At 56.8% G+C, this 16,039-nt stretch overlaps 2 protein-coding genes across 2 annotated transcripts in view; one reads left to right on the top strand and one right to left on the bottom strand.

Moving 5' to 3' along the window:
• The first annotated feature begins 781 nt into the window (after positions 1 to 781).
• DOK1 (docking protein 1) lies at positions 782 to 7,890 on the top strand. The gene is made up of 3 exons (XM_034772457.1): positions 782 to 950; positions 1,519 to 1,691; positions 5,360 to 7,890. Exons 1-3 carry the CDS (start codon positions 809 to 811, stop codon positions 6,461 to 6,463), a joined length of 1,419 nt encoding a protein of 472 aa, XP_034628348.1. The 5' UTR covers positions 782 to 808; the 3' UTR covers positions 6,464 to 7,890.
• Positions 7,891 to 13,356: 5,466 nt separating this feature from the next.
• The window catches only part of M1AP (meiosis 1 associated protein), a 49,500-nt gene continuing 46,817 nt past the window's right edge, over positions 13,357 to 16,039 (bottom strand). The window contains exons 6-7 of the mRNA XM_034772104.1: positions 15,282 to 15,440; positions 13,357 to 14,755 (exon numbers count right to left, since the gene is read on the bottom strand). Coding sequence (XP_034627995.1) covers positions 14,615 to 14,755; positions 15,282 to 15,440 — 300 coding nt within the window. The 3' untranslated portion in view covers positions 13,357 to 14,614. The remainder of the gene's footprint in view (positions 14,756 to 15,281; positions 15,441 to 16,039) is intronic.

Below are 16,039 nucleotides of genomic sequence, written 5' to 3' on the forward strand. Positions count from 1 at the left end.
CCTGTGAGGTGGCCCGTGGGGGGAGAGAGGAGACCAGCAGTGAGGTGTCCCAGGGGGAATGGGGGGCTGGCTGTGAGGTGGCCCGTGGGGGCAGAGAGAGGTGGCCTGTGAGGAGGCCAGTGGGGTACGGATGGGGGGCTGGCTGTGAGGAGGTATGGGGGGCTGGCTGTGAGGTGGCCTGTGGGCGGAAGGGGGGACTGGCTGTGAGGTGGGGTGGGGGACTGGCTGTGAGGCAGGGCGATGTGGGCTGGGGAGGGCCGGTCATAAGGTGGCTCTGGGGTGGGGAGAGGCAGGGGGGCTGTGAGGCAGCCTGTGGGGGGTAGGGGGCTGGCCACCCGGCGGCCCATGGGGAGAGCAGGGTGGGCTCACGGTAAGGCAGCCCGTAGGGGGCAGAGTGTGCCGGCTGTGTGGTGGCCCATGGCATGGGGAGTGGGGCTGGCTGTGAGGTGGGGCGGGAGGGCTGACTGTGAGGCAGACGGTGGGGAGGCTGGGGAGGGCCAGTCATAAGGTGGCTCTTGGGGGGAGGCAGAGGGGAGGGCAGGGGTGGCTCTGAGGCAGCCTGTGGAGGGTAGGGGGACTGGTTGTGAGGTCGCCCGTAGGGGGCAGAGGGGGCCGTCCATCCGGCGGCCCATGAGGAGAGGAGGGTGGGCTGACTGTGCTGGCTGTGAGCTGGCCCATGGGGTGGGCAGTGGGTCTGGCTGTGAGGCAGCCTGTGGGGGGCAGAGGGACCAGCTGCGAGGCAGCCTGTGGTGGGCAGGGGGCCTGGCTATGAGGTGGCCCATGGGGGTTAGGGGGGCTAGCTGGGAGTATGGTTCTGGGTGCTGATACCTCTCTTGCTTTGCAGGGGAACTCTACCAATGGAGCCCGGCCTGGGTGCAGCAAGGAGTCTGACGTGGGGGCACCGGCCCTGGAGATGGCAGTGAACTCGATTTACTACTCGCGGGAAGAAGGTAAGGCCTGTCCTGCCCTTGGCTCCTCTCCGGTGGCGCTGGCTGCTCCCCTGGTTGTCCTGGGTTTGTTTCCAGCATGGTCCTGCTGGGGTAGCCTGCAGCCCTGCTGCCTGGCATGAAGCTGCCCTAGCCTCTGGGATAGTCTCGTCCTTCAGGCAGGTGCCGTGACCTGTCCCACTGGGCTGCGTCTGGAGCTGGGACGCCTCCCTCCTCCCCGCAGTGCTTCACCCTGAGCTGCACTCCTTGTAGCAGGGCCGTCTCACTGGCCTCTCCCCATCTCTGTCCCGGGGGCTGGATGTCGTCGCCCCCTCCCCCCCCCGCTCTGTCCTGGGGGCTGGGTGTCGCCGGCCTCCCCCCTTGGGGGCGGTGCATATTCTGGTTTCCCCACTCTCCCCTTGGTGCAGGGGAAAGTGGGGCAGGACTTGGATTCCTTGTCTTCACCCCGTGCTGTCCGTGGTCCTGAGGGTGTCCCTGGTTTCCCTGTCCTGTCCTTGGGAGTTGGGGGTGGCTGAGGGTGCTTGCTTTCCTGCCCTGCCCCGTCCCTGTGAGTGACTGGCTTTCTTGGCAGTGAACGCTTTCTGGGTGACGGTGCAGAGGACGGAGGCAGCGGAGCGGTGTGCGCTGCATGGGGCCTACATGCTCAAAGCCGAGCAGGACAGCTTGATCCTCAAGGAGCCCCGGACACAAGAAACTCTCTACACCTGGCCTTACAGGCTGCTCAGGAGATATGGCCGAGACAAGGTGGGTGGGGCAGGATCTGGGGTGAGCGCCTGGGCTCCGGCTGGCTTAATACCATCCCCTTAGCAAAAGGGTGTTCTGCTCCGCAGCCCACAAGCCGTCTGGCACTAAAGGGTTGGCATGCTGAAGTGCCAAGGCCTGACCTGGTGCGGCACTCCATGTGCAGCCTGACAGGAAGGCACAGGGGCCAGCAGCCGCCAAGGTGCCTGGTTAACGTTTGCTGAGGGTTGGCTGTGCTGGGGGGGGTTACTGCCTCCTGGGGCCCATGCTGTGATTGTCGCTGCCCCTCACCCTTCTCCCACTTGGCCGTGGCGACTGTGGTGCGTCTGGTCCATCGTGCTGCTGTCCCCATGCTTCACGCAGCTCCTGGTTCTGTGTCCTCGGCCCTGCTCGCTCAGAGCGGGTGGGGAGGAAGTGGTTGCCTGAGAGAAGCTGCTTATAGAACTTGTGATGTAGCCTGTAGCTGAAGTGTGCTGCTGCTGTTTCCACCGGATCAACCAGAAGAGATCTGGAGACTGAGTGTGTCTGCTGAGTGGTTTCTCCAAGCCTGGGAGATGCTGGGCGTGAGCCAGAGGGCCAGGCTGGGGGACAGAAATGGCATAGCATGAGTGTGGTCGGGGGAAATAGGCTCATTCAGCAGATGCCCCCTGTCCTGCCTCTGCCCAGGCCCCCCTGCAGGGGATCAGCTCTTGCTGTGGTACTGAAATGGTGCCGCTCCCATGGCATGCTGGCTTGCTAGGGGATGCACCAAGCTGGCCCAGACCATAGTGTTATCCCAGAGAGGGAGCCGGGGTTCGGGGGTCTGTGATGGGTTCCCCACGGGGTGCCACCTGGAACTGTGGTACCACTGAGCCCCCCTGACCCACCAGCCTGGGCTCCCTTTACACTGTACTGCTGTGACCAGCCTGCTAAGCCTTCTCCCAGGCTTCAGCACACATACAGATAGGGGCACACCCAGCTGCAATACATACAGACGCTGTAATCAGCTCTGTCTGGGGAGGCTTCAGATAAGGAACTGCCCAGCTGCTCAAATGCACTTCCCCCTCTGGAGTGTAAACCCAAAATTATACTGTCTTGCGCTGCACAGAGATCTGTACAGCGTAAGCTCATGAAATCCACTCCCTTCCTCAATGTGGAGAAGGATATGCACACACTGATTTTAGAAGACAAAGCAAAAATAAGTTTAACTACAAAAGGTAGATTTTAAGTGATTATAAGGGGTAGCAAACAGATCAAAGCAGATTACCTAGCAAACAAAACACACAAACTAAGCTTAATATACTAAAGAGATTGCATATGAGTATCAAATTCTCAGCCTAAATGATGATTCAAGCAGGCTACAGAGATTCTTAAGGGGCCAGTTGCATTTGCTTACAGATTAAAAACCCCAGGTAGTCCTCTCACAGGCTAGAAACCCCTCCAGTCTGGGTCCAGCACTTCTCCCCCCCAGTTCAGTCTTTGTTCCTCAGGTGTTTCTAAGAGTCTCTTTGGGGCGGGGAGTCAGTGAAGAATCCTGATGATGTCACTCCCCTGCCTTAAATAGCTTTTGCATATGGCGGGAACCCTTTGTCTCAAAGCTGGGTTCCCAGGCCAGTCAGTGGAAATACACTGGTATTCCAAGATGGAGTTCAGCACCAGGTGACCTGGTCACATGTCCCTGTAGTGCCACAGCAGCCATTGCTCGGAGGCCATTTGTAGCGGCCTCAGGAAGACACTACTCTCTTCTTCCCCCCACACCCGCAGGAAATAAACTCCTTCTAAGGCCTATTGTTTTCCCAAATTATTCATTAACTTGAATGGGCCTTACCCAGCCAACCATCTAGATTGACAGTCTTGCCTAGTGGGTGTTCCTCATATGTAAACGCATTTGTAATAGATACATAGACAATATTCCTAACTTCAGATACAAAAATGATACATCCATACAAATAGGACAATCATATTCAGTAAATCATAACCTTTTCAATATCTCACATGACCTATCTTGCATAAAATACATCATTATTATGCTATAATCATATCATAATATCACTATGAAGAACATGGAGTGCAGTGTCACAAGGTCCACTCAGGAGACCTCATGGCTAAGGCCCTGTGTGAATCACGATTTCACAGACTGCAGGGAAGTTGTGAGATTAGCCAGTTTGGGAATTTTGCCAACAGCAGGGAGACGGAGCAGGGATTCCCACTTCTGCCTCTGCACTGTTGGAAAATTCATGGTATTGGGCTAATTTAGCTGCCCGGGGGTTCGCTTCCTCACTGGCTGTTAGAAGACGGGGGCAGGGTTGACAATGCATAGCAGTTACGAGCCCCGGCCTGCCCCATAGCGCCTCCTGGCAGACCCAGGGGAGACACTGCAGTGCTTGCTGGCAAGGGTAAATCTGCTGCTTGGAGTACAAGCAGGTATGAGGGGGCCCTGCCCAGTGAGAGGATCGGGGCGGGAGGCATAGATCCCATTCTCACTCCAATACCCTGCTGGTGCAGGGCTGTCTGGTCTCAACCCCTCACCAGTTGACACTGCGGTGTCTCCCCTGGGTGTGCCGAGGGCTGTTGTGGGTTGAGCTGGCTAATTGTTGTATGTTGTCAGCACATTGGACAGACAGGAAGTAGCAGCAGCCTGGGCCAGAGCTCCGTGTGGAGCCTACCAGACCCTGCCCCCGGCTAGGCTGGGCAGCTGGCTCCATGTAGACAGACAGACACACACCCTTCTGCCTCCCCTTACTCCCCAGGGTAGGACCAGCCTGCCATCTCACCCCTTTCTGAGATGGGACCAGCTCACTAACCCCCCCATGAGCAACCATGGCCTCAGCAGGGAGATGGAACCTGGGATACATTCTTCTCCCTCCTTGCTGCTGGAAGAATTGCAGCAGTTAGGGGCAGTGGGTGGCCATGCATCTCCCATGAAATTCAAAAACCTGGGATGCTACCATAAATTGGGGGGGAGGGGGTTAGAGAGAAAGCGATTTACATAGGGCCTGATTCATGGTGCCTGCGTGCTGTGGTGTGTCTCTTAGAGGCACCAGGGAAGGGGTGAGTTGGAAGATGGGTTTGAGGCGGGGGGTGGCTTGGCAGCTGGGGGTGGAAAGTGGAACTGGTGTGTAGGGGGAAGCCAGGAATTATGCCCACAGGCCGTTGTGAGGGGAGGAGATGCCAGGAGTCTTGCTGCAGTTGTTCCTGCACCCAGGTCTCCTAAACTGACATCAGCTCCAGCTCCATCTGATTCTTATCTGTGGCTGCATCCCATCAGCAACAGAATTAATTCCAGGGCTGCCCCCTCTCTGTTCCCAGATCCTGCTACCCAACATCTGTGGTGCTGCTACTCATGGGAATCAAGCACAGAGCATGCTCTGTGCTGCATCTCCAGCCCCGCTGACTTGCCCATGCTGCCAGCCCTACGGGCAGGGGCCTTGCTCTCTTCTTGGTATGATGGCCGAGCCTCAGGGAGAGCAAATGCCAGTTCACCTGGCCCTAGAGCCTGGGCTGAGGTTCAGGAATGGGGTGTGAGTCCAGGGCGAGGCTGCCAGAGCTGTTCTTGTGTACGCCAGAGATCTGCCCTGCTCTGTCCCTTCGCCCAAGTGCTGCAGCCTGGGCTACAGCATGCATGGGCTCAGGGCTGCGGGGAGGCTCTTGGGGGCTGGTTGGGACACTGACCCTCTACCTCTCCCCGGCAGGTGATGTTCTCCTTTGAAGCTGGCAGGCGCTGCGAGTCTGGGCCTGGGAACTTCACATTTGAGACCAAGCAGGGGAACGAGATCTTCCGGCTAGTGGAGGCCTCCATTCGGGAGCAGAAAGCCCAGGTAGAGGAGAACAGACAGAGCTGCGACTCCCTGGACTTGGACTGCCCCAGTGTGGTGCTGATCCGCAACGCCCTGGCTGACTCGCTGAGCCTTGAGCTGCCTGCCGAGGGGGATGGCCCAACGGTGCCCAAAGCTGGGCTGGCAGCAAAGCTCAGTGCTGCTCCGGAGGAGAGGGACGCCATAGCCCTGCTGAAAGCTCGCACTCTCCCAGAGCCCCCGGTGCCACCCAAGCCTGCTCACCCCAGTACGCCCCCACTGCCCAAGGTACCCAGGGCCCTGCTCCCTTCTGAGGACGCAGCCAGCTTGTACTCCGAGCCCATGGACGCAGTGAAGGGCATCCGAGCCAGGCTGGACCCGCTGTACTCAGACCCCATCGACAGCAAGCCTGGAGGTGGGGCCATGGGTCATGGCCCTGCCCAGGAGGAGACAAAGCTCAGGAAACCTGGCTCTCTGTACTCAGGCCTGTACGACAGGGTCCAGCCAGCGGGGAACAGCCAAGCTGAGAGGCCGCTGAGATGCAGGGAGCACATCTATGATGAGCCCGAGGGGCGGGCCCCCCACCCAGTGCCTGCCAACACCTCCATCTACGATGAGGCGCGGCCAACAGGCGAGGCCTGGCGCACGCAGGGCATCGAAGACGAGGGCGGGTATGAGTATCCCTACAATCCCAGAACTGACGACTACTCAGTGCCTGCCTTCCAGCACAAAGCCGGGCCCAAAGGTCCCAAACCCATCCCTGCCCCAAAGCCCCAGTCCGTGTTCATTCCCAAAGGCGCTGAGAGGAGCTCAGAGCCCAGCAAATGGCGTGTGAACCCGGCTCCCGACAAACCAGGTGTCAGATCTGGCTTGAACAACAACAACAACAACAACGAGGTGCTGTACAGCCAGGTGCTGAAGCCCCTGCGAGTGCCAGGGCAGGAGCTGTCTGTGGATGAGAATGCTCTAATGCCCATCTACGAAGACCTGGGAGAGATATAACCTCCTGTGCCGCAGCCCCTGCTGTGCACCTTCCTCTGGGAGGGGCCATGGGGCCCAGAATCCGGCAGGAGCCATGCAGGGTGCTGTCCTCTCTGGGTCCCTGCAGGGTGGACACGGGGACAATGCTGGACTGCCTGTCACCCTCTGCCCTGTGAGCGAGCTGGTGACTGCTTCTGTGCCAAGCAGGAGGTTGGGTGATTCCCAGGAGACTTTCCCTGGAGGACACTATGGTTGGTGATGGGGAGAGATGTTTGACTGTGGTACCTATGTGCTGGGATTGGCTGCTTTACCACATAACACTTTGGCAGGGGAGGACAGGGCTGTCATCTCTAGTGCACCCATCACCGTGATATCTGGGCATGATGACTCTGGGATCATGCGATTCCTGGGCACATGGCTCTCCACTGGGGCCTTTTGCTGCTGAAATGCTCCTCAGCTCCCTTCAGACTGTCTTTGTGGCCCACAGTGATAGCAGGCTGTGCACCCCGGCACCCCGTCCCAAAAATATTTTTCTAAAAATTTTATTTTGATATTAAAATCTTAAATTTTAAAACTGAAGAATCTGTATGTGTGGCATGTTTGAGGCGGGGTGCTGTCACACGCCTGTTCTTGGGGGGGGAGTGGAGGGGGGAGAGAGAGATGCCGTGTCAGGCTTCCAGGGGCGCTGTGCCCCTGGGCCAAGGAAAGAGGCCAGATTTGCGCTGGGACATGGTGAGTGGCACATACATGCTCATTTGCATGTGCAAGCCCATGCAGTCTTATTAAACAAAAGCTGCACTGGAGATGAGAAAATATTGGCTCCATCTTCACAAAAGGTACTGGGGGATCCTGGGAGTTGAGCTGTTGGACTTCCAGCAGGGGAAGGCAATTCAAATGATAATGAAATAGAATTATAAAATGGTAATTTAGACTTTCAAAAGGCCCTTGGCAAAGCCTCTCACAGGAGCCTGGTAAGGAACCAGTCGCTGTGGAGTGAGGGCGAAGCACTGCCCTGGAGCAGAAGGCTCAGAACGGAGCAGGGATCGATGGTCTGTTTCCATCAGAGCAGAGGGGTCACAGCAGGGCCCCAGGGGGGAGACTGGGGTTTCAGATACTTATTAACAAGCTCGAAAAGGGACGTGTGAATCTCCAGATGGCACAAAGGTATTGAGGGGAGCCGTGCCCAGAGGAGCCCGTGAGGAATTTGAGGGACTGATGGAGGGGAAAAGGCAGCATGCTGGTAAGCACAGCTGGGATTCAGGGTTGACTAATAACACACATTGGAGGATTTAATCTGAATTCGTCATGTGCCTTCTCAGGGCCTAACTTAACATTATCTGCTCAGCAAACAGACCCAGCATCGCTTGGCAGCTGAGTGTGACCTTGACACAATGTGCAGCTGATGCCAAGAAAGCTGATTGGCCACATAAGGGATGGGGTGGAGAATAGTATGAGTTGGGTCCTGCTCTGTGCTCCTATGCAGCATGTGCTTTGGTGGAGCTGTGCAGCAACTGGGCACAGTTTGGGCTGATGAGAAAGGAGTGGGGGAAGCCACTGGACTCTGCTGAGTGGAGGAGACACTGGCCCTTTTCCCTGTGCTCTTTGTTACAGCAGGGACCTGCGGTACTTTGGCCAGGTCCCATCTTCGTTATGAGAGAATGATGTAAAGCTTGGGGGAGTGGTAAATAATGGAGTGGCCAGGTCACTGGGACAGCAAGCTGGCTTGCTTGGTAAGCTGGGCACAAGCAAACACTGTGTTTTAATATGGCTAAATGTAAATGTGTACATCTAGGAACAAAGAATGCAGGCCATACGTACAGGATGCGGGACTCTATCCTGGGAACCAGTGACTCCGAAAAAGATTTGGGGTCATGGTGGATAATCAGCTGACCGTAACCTCCCAGTGCGGCACTGTGGCCAGAAGAGCTAATGTGAGCTTGAAATGCATAAACGGGAGCAGAGAGGTTATTTTACCTCTGTATTTGGCACTGATGGGACCGCTGCTGTGATAGTGTCCAGTTCTGATGTCCACAGTTCAAGAAAGCTGTTGATAAGTTGGAGAGGGTTCAGAGAAGAGCCATGAGAATGATTAAAGGATTGGAACACCTTTCTCATAATGAAAAACACAAGGAATTCAATCTATTTAGCTTAACAAAGAGAAGGTTAAGGGGTGACTTGATCACAGTCTATAAGTATCTACACAGGGAATAAATATTTAATAATGGGCTCTTCTGTCTAGCAGAGAAATGTATAATGCAATCCAACTTCCAGCCATTGAAGATAGACAAATTCAACCTGGCAATGAGGTGTAATTTTACAGTGAGGGTATTTAACCATGGAAACAATTTACCAAGGGTGGAGGTGGATTCTCAATCACTAACCATCTTCACATTGACACTGGCTGTTTTTCTAAAAGTTCTGCTCTAGGCATTATTTTGGGTCAGGTCTCTGGCCTGTTATACAGGAGGTCAGACTAGATCAGGGGTTCTCAAACTGGGAGTTGTGAGCTGTCAGCCTCCACCCCAAACCCCACTTTGCCTCCAGCATTTATAATGGTGTTAAATATATAAAAAAGTGTTTTTAATTTATAAGGGGGGTCGCACTCAGAGGCTTGCTATGTGAAAGGTCACCAGGAAAAAAGTTTGAGAGCCACTGGACTAGATGATTGTAATGGCCCCTTCTGACCTTGGAGTCTGACTCTCTAACAGTGGCAGGAGTGTTGCTCTGCAGATTTTTCCATGAGGTCTCAGTGCTCGTTTAGAGGCAGCATTGGTTTCCCTTTGTATGGTTGTAAGAGCTGCTTCTGTCTTTGCACTCAGGAGATCTCTGCTAAACTCCGAGCCTGGGAGAAAGGTCCTGGGTTGCATTTATGTAGTCTGGTTTCCTGTCTTCTATTTAAAGCTACTTCAGCCCTAGTTAAAATTAAAATATGGTAGGAAGTGGCTTCTGCCTCCTCCCCCTTCAACTAATTTCTGCTCAGTCTGTGGGAGAAATAACTTTTTTGGCATCTTTGGAACAGGTTATCAGCCTGTTTGAAATTTGCAGCTCACTGGTGCAGTTGTTCATGGGGCCAGCAGCCATGATTCTCTCTGAACATGTGGTCTGGGTGCTTTGCCGAGAGAAAGGAGACCCTGTCCCTGTACCAAGGAACTTAGGGTCATGCTGAATGTAGCCAGCTGCTTTACTTGAGGAACATGTTTTGGAGTGTAAGGGGAGGAGGGGCTAACACCAGGTTTTACAGAGTGAGATTTATGTTTTTATTTTTGCAGCAGAAATGACCCGGAGTTGGCAGCTCCTCCACCCACTTTCCTTGCGTCACAGCATCATACGAGTAGCCAGGTGATGGATGCTTTCTCAGAAGCCTCAACTGTGGGCAGCCTGAATGCACTCAGACTTTGTCCTAGCACATCAGACTTTCTAATGCTTCCTTATCTGTGTTACGGTAGCACCCACCCTCCACAACTGGTTGCAGTTGTCTCCCCAGGGGCCCATGACTTTTGCCGTAGCACTGCACCTGCTTCCCCTTGTGCTTAGGGCTATAGCTGGGTCTAGCGAAGCGAGTCAGAGCTAGACTGAGCTGCTGTGATAGCATCAGGGTTGCTAACTTTCTACTTGCTCAAAAGTGAACACCCTTGCCCCGCCCCTCATCCAAGGCCCTGCCCCTTCTCTGAGGCCCCGCCCTCGCTCATTCCACCCCCACCCTCCCCCCGTCGTTCGCTCTCCCCACCCTCACTCATTTTCACTGACTGGCTCAGGGGGTTGGGGTGCAGGAGGGGGGTGAAGGCTCCGGCTGGGAGTGTGGGCTCTGAGGTGGGGCCAGGAATGAGGGGTTTGGGGTGTAGGAGGGGGCTCTGGGCTGGGGGTGGAGCCGAGGGGTTTAGAGTATGGGAGGGGGCTCTGGGTGAAGGAAGGGGGTTGAGGTGGGGGGGGTAATGGCTCTGAGATGAGGGATTTGGGGTACAGGAGGGTGCTCTGTTCTGGGGTTCAGAGCACAGGAGGGGGATCAGGGCTGGAGCAGAGGGTTGGGGTGTGTGGGGGGTGAGGGCTCCGGCTGGGGGTACGGGCTCTGGAATGGGGCTGAGGGCTTTGGGGTGAAGGAGGGTGCTTCAGGCTGGGACCGAGGGTTTCAGAGGGTGGGAGGAAGATCAGGGCTGGGGCAGGGGGTTGGGTTGCAGGCTCCGGGCAGCACTTACCTCAAGCAGCTCCCAGAAGCAGCGGCATGTCCCCCCTCCGGCTCCTACAAGGAGGTATGGCCAGGCGGCTTGGTGCACTGTCCCGTCCGTAGGTGCCACCCCAGCAGCTCCTATTGGCTGCGGTTCCTGGCCAATGGGAGCTGTGGAGCCGGTGCTTGGGGTGGGAGCAGCGGGTGGAGCCCCCTGACTGCCCCTATGCGTAGGAGCCAGAGAGGAGGCATGTCGCTGTTTCTGGAAGCTACGCGGAGCCACAGCAGCCAGGGATCCTGCTTTGTCCCGCTGCGCCACCAACCAGACTTTTAACAGCCCGGTCAGCAGTGCTGACCGGAGCCGCCAGGGTCCCTTTTTGACCCGGTGTTCTGATTAAAAAAAACTGGACATCTGGCAACCCTAGATAGCATAGATCAGGGCCAGTTCCAGGCACTTGGGGTGGCCACTCCGGACAGGGGCGGCAGGTCCAGCTATTCGGCGGATGGTCCCTCACTCCTGCTAGGAGTGAAAGACCTTCCGCCGAATTGCCGCCGCAGATCACGATCGCGGCTTTTTTTTGGTGGCTGCTTTGGGCGGCCAAAACCCTGGAGCCAGCCCTGGCATAGATCCTAAATCCTTCTTACTCCCTGGGCAAAGAACAGCACCAGGGTGAGGAAGACGGTCATTGGAGAGAGCACCAACTCCCAGTTTGAGGAGAGTAGCATTGAGGCTACACAATGTGCAGTGGGCCCCTGCCTTTGGTGGTGCCTGCTCCTTAATAACCCTTCTGCAGGGAGAAATTGCTTTCTCCCAGCATGCCTTTACTGGGGGTTTGGCAGCATGCCTGAAGTGACCACTGGACAGCTGGTTACATGTCCCCCCTTCCCCCAATGGGTGTCCTGAGCTCCTAGAACAGGGGTGGGCAAACTTTTTGGCCTGAGGGCCACATCGGGGTTGCAAAACTGTATGGAGGGCTGTGTAGGGAAGGCTGTGCCTCTCCAAACAGCCTGGCCCCCACCCCCTATCCATCCCCTCCCACTTCCTTGTCCCCTGCCTGCCCCCTCCCAGGACCCCTGCCCCATCCAACCCCTCCTGCTCCCTGTCCCCTTTCTTTCCCAACCCTTATCCATGCTCCCACCCCCTGACAGGCCCCCCGGGAGTCCCACACTGGCATTTTCACACCCCTCACACTCACTACATCTGCTGTCACATGGTCTGTCCTGGGCAGGCAGAGTTTAGCACAGGGGTCTCAAACACACGGCCCGGGGGCCACATGCGGCCTGCGGGGTTATTTTCTGAGACCCACGAGCTCCTCGCGGCCCCCCCCGCCGCCCTTCCCCAGCGTTTACCTAGAGCGGCTCCGGCCTGACACGCACTGGGGGCAGGGCAGGCTCCCTGCCTGCCCTGCCGTGTCCCCACGCCACTCCGGGAAGCCGATGGAACATGAGGAAGGAGGGGCGCAGGGGTGTGTATGGCTGTTGCTTCAGGCACCGCCCCCAGCAGCTCCCATTGGCCGCGAATGGGGAACCGCGGCCATTGGGAGCTGCTGGGGGGCAGTGTCTGAAGCAACAGCCACACACACCCCTGCGCCCCTCCTTCCCCAGGTTCCGTCGGCTTCCTGGAACGGCGCGGGGGCAGGGCCCTGCCCCTGGTGCACAGCAGGCCGGAGCCCACCCCCCGAACCCCTCCTGCAGCCAAACCCCCTGCCCTGAGCCCCCTCCTGCACCCCACACCCCAACTCCCTTCCCTGAGCCCCTGCCACACCCCTGGGGGCAGAGTTGGGGTGGGGATTTCAGGGAAGGGGTTGGAATGGGGGCAGGGAAGGGGTGGGAAGAGGCGGGGCAGGGGCGGGGCCTCATGGAAGGGGTGGAGTGGAGGCGGGACCGAGGGCGGCGGGGGGGAGGTGTCAGTAAATGCAGTCCTTGGGCCACTGTACTAGTCCTCATGTGGCCCTCGTGGTCATTTGAGTTTGAGACCCCTGGTTTAGCACATAAGCTGGTGCCTGGGCTCCAGCCCTGTAGCACCCAAGAGGGGCTGAGAGCTGCAGAGAGACAGAGTGGAGCTGGTCCCTGCCACAAAGTGCGGTAGCAAAGTGAGCTGAGGGGGGGTGGGGGTGGTCACAGCAACACAGGATTTGAAGGGGCGTGGAGCAGCTGTTGGAGGACATGCCCTATCTCACATTCGGGAGGGAGTGACACAATGAGATCCTCGCCATGGTTTTTGGTTGGGGGGCACAGCCTCTTGCAGCCAGTGCCATGCAGCACTGGAAGAGGACCAGGCCTGATCTTTGCTGTGTTTAGCTTTAGGCTGTTAAAAGGTCAAACTCTCGCCCCAGAAACACACTCATTTCCAGCTGAGCCCGAGCCAGGATGGGACTGGCTGCTTGGTGCTTGCCGAGGGACTGGACCGGCTGCTCCTGTGACAGGACCGCTCGGGCTAATGGCAATTCCATCAGAGTCTTCGTGTATCAAAGGTGCACTGGCCTTGCAGCATCTGCTCTTCCCCAGCCTGGCGTGTGCAGGGAGGGAGACAGAGGCCAGCAAGGCCCACTACTGGGCTGGCACCTGGCTGCAGAACGATAAAGGCTCTGTGGCGCACCCTAGTGTTCTCAGCTCTCCCTGCTGCCGGAGGCTCACTGTGCATGGCGTTGCACAGACCCTGCTGCCCTCACCTGGTGCCATCTGAGAGGGAGCAAGGACAAGGGTAAGAAAGCTCTATAAGATGCGAATTAGCCACTACAAGCAATGTAGATGTCATTATGCTAAATAATTTTATTGTTGAACCATAAAAGCGTGGAGGCTCAGACTTGCTCTGGCCTGTACACAGCGCTCTAACTGCTCCTGGGTGCTCAGAAGGGCATGCAAGGAACTCCAGGAATGCCCCAATTGGAAACTACCACGAAGTCCAATAAACACAAAGCTCTGGCCAAGGAGTTACTCTCTCCCCGGCATCTGCTTTTGCAGGGACTGCTAACTAGCACCTGAGCTGAAATTCTGGGGGACCTAGCCCCTAGTTGTGTATTGGGGAGAAGGTCTCGGGGAAATCCCAAGCCATCCCTTTGGCCCCAGAGCCAGAATTCTGTGCAGGGAGGTGACTACCGGTAGGCTGTGGTTCCATCACTGTCCATCTGCAGCCCAGCTCCAGCGGACTCAGAGGGGCACAGAGAGAAGGCTCTTTCCCAGCGGGAGTGGCCTGGGAACAGGGGTTATAGCCCAGGGCACCACCAGTCTCTGCTGCTGACTCCTGGGGACTGTGGTGTAAGACACGGGCCAGTGCTTCTGATCATGGTGGTGTGTTGGGTAACCTGCAATTCAGCCGCCGCGGGGTGGGGGGGGCTGCCTTGGGACTCAGGGGACCTCAGATAAAACTTGTAACCTGTTTCACCACCACTGTTCATTCAGGCAGCTCAAGGAACCTGCTCGGGCAGGGCTACAGCTGCTTGGCATTGCAGCCTGTGCAGGGAGGACCCCACTAGTGCCTCTGCATGCACCAAGGCCCTTGCATGGAGCCCTGTGGTCACCGCTCTCCCCAAGATCTCTTCCCCGCATTAGCATGCAAATCCTGGTCCTTGGGCTTCGGGATTATGCCAGTATGTGCATGCTTGTTCTCAGAACCCATCCTATGAGGCCACGTGGTGTGCTGCATTCACATGAATGGGAGGCGCTGTGTGGGGTAGCAATGGGTGTCATGGCAAGAGAGGGGCCCCTGGGGAACAGGCTCCTTGGGGACTGTCTCAGCAACTAACAAAACTGTAGAACAACAAGAGAATGAACGGTGGGAAGCATCTTTCACAGCAAGGCCAAGCAGGCCCAACACTTGCCTGACCTTGTCCTGTGCTGGCACATGTGGTGCTTGGCAAGCACTGGGGCCAGCAACAGGCTGAGCTGTGAGTGCATAGTGACATGAATGTGTGCGTGGGGACTGCTGTGCGTGTGCACCGGGGTAGGAGGGCGTCTGTGTGTGAGGGTCTCACAACACTTGGGCTTGTAATAGAGAAAGGCCCTTGTCATTACATGCTCCCCAGGAATTCACTGTCTTCATCAGAGAAGAGAGAGAGCTCACAGGCGTCCTTCCTTGCAGCAGATGATCTGAATGCTTTGGGTGGCGGGGGAGCCAGAGGAAGGGGAGCGACCGTGGCCTTGGCTTTGCTCTGGTGGTGTAATGCAGGAAGACACAGTGAGTCTCTGGAGGGCGTAGGGCAGGGGTTCTCAAACTGGGGGTTGGGACCCCTCAGGGGGTTGTGAGGTTATTACATGGGGGTCATGAGCTGTCAGCCTCCACCCCAAACCCCGCTTTGCCTCCAGCATTTATAATGGTGTTAAATATATTAAAAAGTGTTTTTAATTTATAAGGAGGGGTTGCACTCAGAGGTGTGCTATATGAAAGGGGTCACCAGTACAAAAGTTTGAGAACCACTGGTGGAGGGGAAGCTGCCGCACCCCTTAGTCACAAGCTATTGTGAGCATGTGCTTACTGCACCTGTGAGAGCTGACTGAGGGGCCCGCGTAGCAGCCCAGAGCAGCAGGCGGGCCTGCACACAATGAGGGGACATCCTCTGCCTGTTTCCACCTCCCTCCCAGCATCATGCCTGCTCAGAGCTTTCAGCACCTCAGCTGCTTGGTCAGTGCTCAGGCAATGTAGGGTTCCCCCAACCAAACAGCGGGCAAGACCTATACCTGTCTGGAGTGATGCCGCTCTCCTGGGCGATGCTCCTTGGGCTGGGCCTGCTGCCGGTACTGGGGTCTGGAGAACCGGCTCACCAGGTATTTGTAGAGGTTGCTTTTCACATGGAGGGGGTTGTATCTAGGTTCCACTTCCAGACTGTTCAAGGCGCTCTGTTCAGAGAGAAGTGACACAGGTCCCAGCTGGTACCTTGTGAGTGCCCAGCATCCAGCTTCCTGCTCTGAGGTGGCAGAAAACAGATGTGAGGATTTGTACCTCCATTCTTACTTCGTTCCCTGCTTAAATGACACGCACTCCTTCCAGTCATTCAGAGCAGAGAGGGAACCAATAGGTCCACCACAGTAGCTGATGGAAATTGTTCAGGGCCTGATCCTTATCTGGGCCTTCCCTCGCCCCACATGGATGGCGGCTTGTACTTAGCATGAGCCAGATGTCACTTCTCCTGTGAGCGTGTCTCTCTGCCTTTGGGCCTGCTAACCAAGCCTGCTGTCCCTGAGCAAGCATGACACGCAGGAGTTCAGACACAGGCCTCTCCATCTGTCTCCCCTCACACCCGGGTGTTCAGACACTGGCCTCTCCGGCCTCCCTCACACACGAGTGTTTCGGACACTGGCCTCCCCGGCTCCCCTCACACACGAGTAGGGCCGGCTCCAGGCACCAGCTTGGCAAGCAGGTGCTTGGGGCGGCCACTCCGAAGAGGGGTGGCAGGTCCAGCTATTCGGCGGCAATTCGGCGGACAGTCCCTCACCCC

Source organism: Trachemys scripta, chromosome 5 (genome assembly GCF_013100865.1).
Source record: "Trachemys scripta elegans isolate TJP31775 chromosome 5, CAS_Tse_1.0, whole genome shotgun sequence".
NCBI lineage: Eukaryota > Metazoa > Chordata > Testudines > Emydidae > Trachemys > Trachemys scripta.

What these genes read in the sequence shown, in the direction of transcription:
- DOK1 (XM_034772457.1), top strand. Translation starts at nt 809, where the DNA reads ATGGTTCTGGGTGCTGATACCTCTCTTGCTTTGCAGGGGAACTCTACC. An exon ending in TTACTACTCGCGGGAAGAAG is followed by an intron (nt 951 to 1,518) that starts GTAAGGCCTGTC and finishes CTTTCTTGGCAG; the next exon opens with TGAACGCTTTCTGGGTGACG. An exon ending in GGAGATATGGCCGAGACAAG is followed by an intron (nt 1,692 to 5,359) that starts GTGGGTGGGGCA and finishes TCTCCCCGGCAG; the next exon opens with GTGATGTTCTCCTTTGAAGC.